We start from the raw sequence: 3,034 nt of genomic DNA, 5'->3' as shown, positions 1-3,034 counted from the left end.
TGGTAGGGAGGGGCCCAGACCTGCACACAGGGCTCGAGGTGAGGCCTCCCCAGGGCTGAGCATTCCCTCCGGCATTCCCTCACCTGCACAACCTCCACTGGAACCGCTTCTGCCCAGTCCCGGGAGATGCGCACGTGGGCGTAGCTGTTCACCAGGGCCTCAATGACGCGCGGGCAGGTGTGGCAGTACCGCAGCACCTGTGCCAGGGAGAGAGTGCTGAGCACTGCCCTACCAGGGCCCTGCACGCCCCACCTGCACCTCCCAAAAAGCCACGCGAAACCGGACTTGGTAAATCTAGGGAACCAACGCTCTTGCCTCATGCTGTGCTAAGAGATGAAACCTGCTGGTGGTGGGAAATGCCGGAGCACCCCTCCTGCAAAGAAGGTGGCTGAGCCAAGGCGCACAGCATGGTTGTGTTCAGCACCGCCGGGGCCCCACAGCCTCTCCCCCCCAGCCTCTCCTCGGATGCGGGGACTAACATACGTGGCTGGGAGGCCGATCTCCTTCGTCTGCCTCACTGCTGCAAGCAGTTCATAAGCAACCAATACTCAGCTGCACGCCAGGCTCCGCTCCTCACATTTTTCTAGTTAGAGCATAAGCTGCTCTGGGGCAAGGACTGACACCCACTCTGTGTGCAGCGAGACCAAGGCACACCATGCCGACCTCCGCTGAGGGGTCTCAGGGATGGGTTGTGCCCGTTGGGCTGCAGACACAACCCGCGTCTGTGCAACAGGTGCCCAGAGAAGTACTGTGCCCGTGTTGGCTGCTACGCACAGCCCCAGGAAGGCATCACACCTACTTCGTGCAACACATCCTCGGTGTGTACCGTGTCCATGCAGGTGCAAGCGACACTGGTGCCGTGTATCTTACACGACCAGTGTGGCCTCTGGAGCACACCCCACCCATGCGTAGCGGCACAGAGGCAGAGCCCTCCCGGCTCTTGGCTCCCACTCCCCATGGCCCAGGCCAGCAGTAGCTGTCAGAGTCTATTCCGGCTGTACGAGTGATCCTCATTATCTGGCGTTAATAGGAGATTAATTAGTGTTAATTGTTGATTTTCCTGTATTTTCCCAAAGGGGAGAGCAATCTGCTGATCTCCGGGCTGGGTAATTATTGCACTGCTCAGGAATTAAGACAGAAAATTAACCCTTTGCTTGCTGGTGTCTTGCAGAGACAGCACAAGCTGAGGGTATGCCCCAAAGAGGATATACACCTGCCAAGAGGCAAAGGGCCAACACTTTCCAGGACAAGTGGTTATGGGAAACGGGTAAGTACCGTCCACACAGCTTTGCAGACAGAAGCGGCAGTGTCCTGCAGGAGAACATACCCCAAGGAGAAAACTTCAGGGAATCCCTTCATTGGTAATGCCAATTCCCCCTCCCGTCGCCCCTGGGAAGCGCAAGGCAGGACAGCAGGCAGGCTGGCACAGCACAAGCCCTGCTGTGACAGAACCATCCTGGCTGTCACTGGGGCCCCGATGTCTACAGCCTCCTCCTCCCACCGTGCTCCCAGCACCACTGTGGCCCCGTACCTTGAGGAGGGAGCCGGGCCAGATGCGGACGGCACCATAGTTGAGCAGGGCTCGCACGACGAGCTCGGGGTGGTGGTCCAGCTTGTAGGCAGTTGCCTGCAGGATGTTGTGCAGTGCCGTGTTGCCACTGTAGTTCATGACGTTGACGTTTGCACCCTGGGCCAGCAGTAACTCTGCTACTTGGACATTGGCATTCTTGCAGGCCAGGTGAAGCGGGTGCTGACGGTCCCGGTCAGCAGCGTTGATGCTGGCACCGCGCTCCACCAGCAGCTGGCAGACCTGGAAGTAGCGGTCCCTGTCCCAGGGCTGATGGGGCTGAGCACAGGCAACATTCAGTGGTGTCTGCCCCTCCTCATTCTCTGCCTCCAGCTCTGCCCCGTAGCGCAGCAGCAGCTGGACGTGATCTGCTAGGCCATGCCGTGCTGCTACGTGCAGCGCTGTGTCCTCTTCCTCCTCGGTCCGACTGTTCACGCAGGCACCATGCTGCAGCAGCTGCTGGACACATCTGTGTGGGCCAAGACAGCTCAGGGATAGGCTCCCCTCTCCAGCTCCTATCCTAACTCCCACCATTTTCTGTACCATCCCACCACTTTGAATTTTCTCCCAAAATGCCTGCTCCTCATACCCTGGAGCAATGGTTTCATGGAATCCTAGAAATGCCTGGGTTGGAAGGGACCTCAGAGATCATCTAACCCAACCCCTGCCATGGGCAGGGACGCCCTTAACGAGCCCGGGTTACTCAGGGCTCATCCAACCTGGCCTTGAACATCTCCAGGGAGGGGGCAGCCACAGCCTCTCTGGGCAATCTGTTCCAGAGTCAGGCCACCCTTGCACTGAAGAATTTCTTCCCAAGATCCAATGTAAATCTATTCTCCTTCAATTTAAATCCATTTCCCCTTGTCCTATCGCTGAACACTCTTGTAAAAAGTCCCTCCCCAGCATTTCTGTAGGTTCTCTTCGGGTATCAGAAGGCGGTTATGAACTCTCCCTGGAGTCTTATCTTCTCCAGGCTGTTTTAAGCCAGGATGACTGGTGAGCTGAGATACCGTCATCCTATTTCTAGCTAACACTCCACCGAAGTTTACTGAAGTGTTGTCACCCCTAAGTCTGATCCCACAGCCCACAGATGACTGACTGCATAGCCCACGCCCTGAGCTTTGCCATGCAAACCATCATTGCTAGGGCTTGCAGTCATCTGTTGGACTTCAGAGGTGATCCTGGGTCCAGGAACAGGTAGTAAAGCCACCTCATTCAGCAGCCATTGCCACAACCACCAGCCCACGCAGAGGGATGATCAGAGACCCCTTCTACAGGGAATGAGGCTCAATGGGGAGGGAGACTCACTGTGCCGCTGGGCAGAACTCACTCGATGGACTCTGGGCTCTTGCAGAGATGCAAGGGCTTGTAGCCATCCTCAGAGACAGCCTCGGGGTTTGCGCCGAAGCTGAGCAGCAGGGGCACGCAGTCGGTCCTGGCGGATGCACAAGCCTCCGGCCGGGCAGT

The 3,034-nt window shown here is 57.5% G+C and overlaps 1 protein-coding gene across 1 annotated transcript in view; it reads right to left on the bottom strand.

Annotated features, from left to right (window-relative positions):
- ASB10 (ankyrin repeat and SOCS box containing 10) overlaps positions 1-3,034 on the bottom strand; it is a 7,498-nt gene that overhangs the window by 784 nt on the left and 3,680 nt on the right. The window contains exons 4-6 of the mRNA XM_009868948.1: positions 2,898-3,019; positions 1,532-2,036; positions 84-197 (exon numbers count right to left, since the gene is read on the bottom strand). Of these exons, the coding sequence (XP_009867250.1) occupies positions 84-197; positions 1,532-2,036; positions 2,898-3,019 (741 nt within the window). The remainder of the gene's footprint in view (positions 1-83; positions 198-1,531; positions 2,037-2,897; positions 3,020-3,034) is intronic.

This window comes from Apaloderma vittatum, unplaced genomic scaffold (assembly GCF_000703405.1).
Source record: "Apaloderma vittatum isolate BGI_N311 unplaced genomic scaffold, ASM70340v1 scaffold34004, whole genome shotgun sequence".
Taxonomy (NCBI): Eukaryota; Metazoa; Chordata; class Aves; order Trogoniformes; family Trogonidae; genus Apaloderma; species Apaloderma vittatum.
This window is presented reverse-complemented; position numbering and strand designations above follow the sequence as displayed.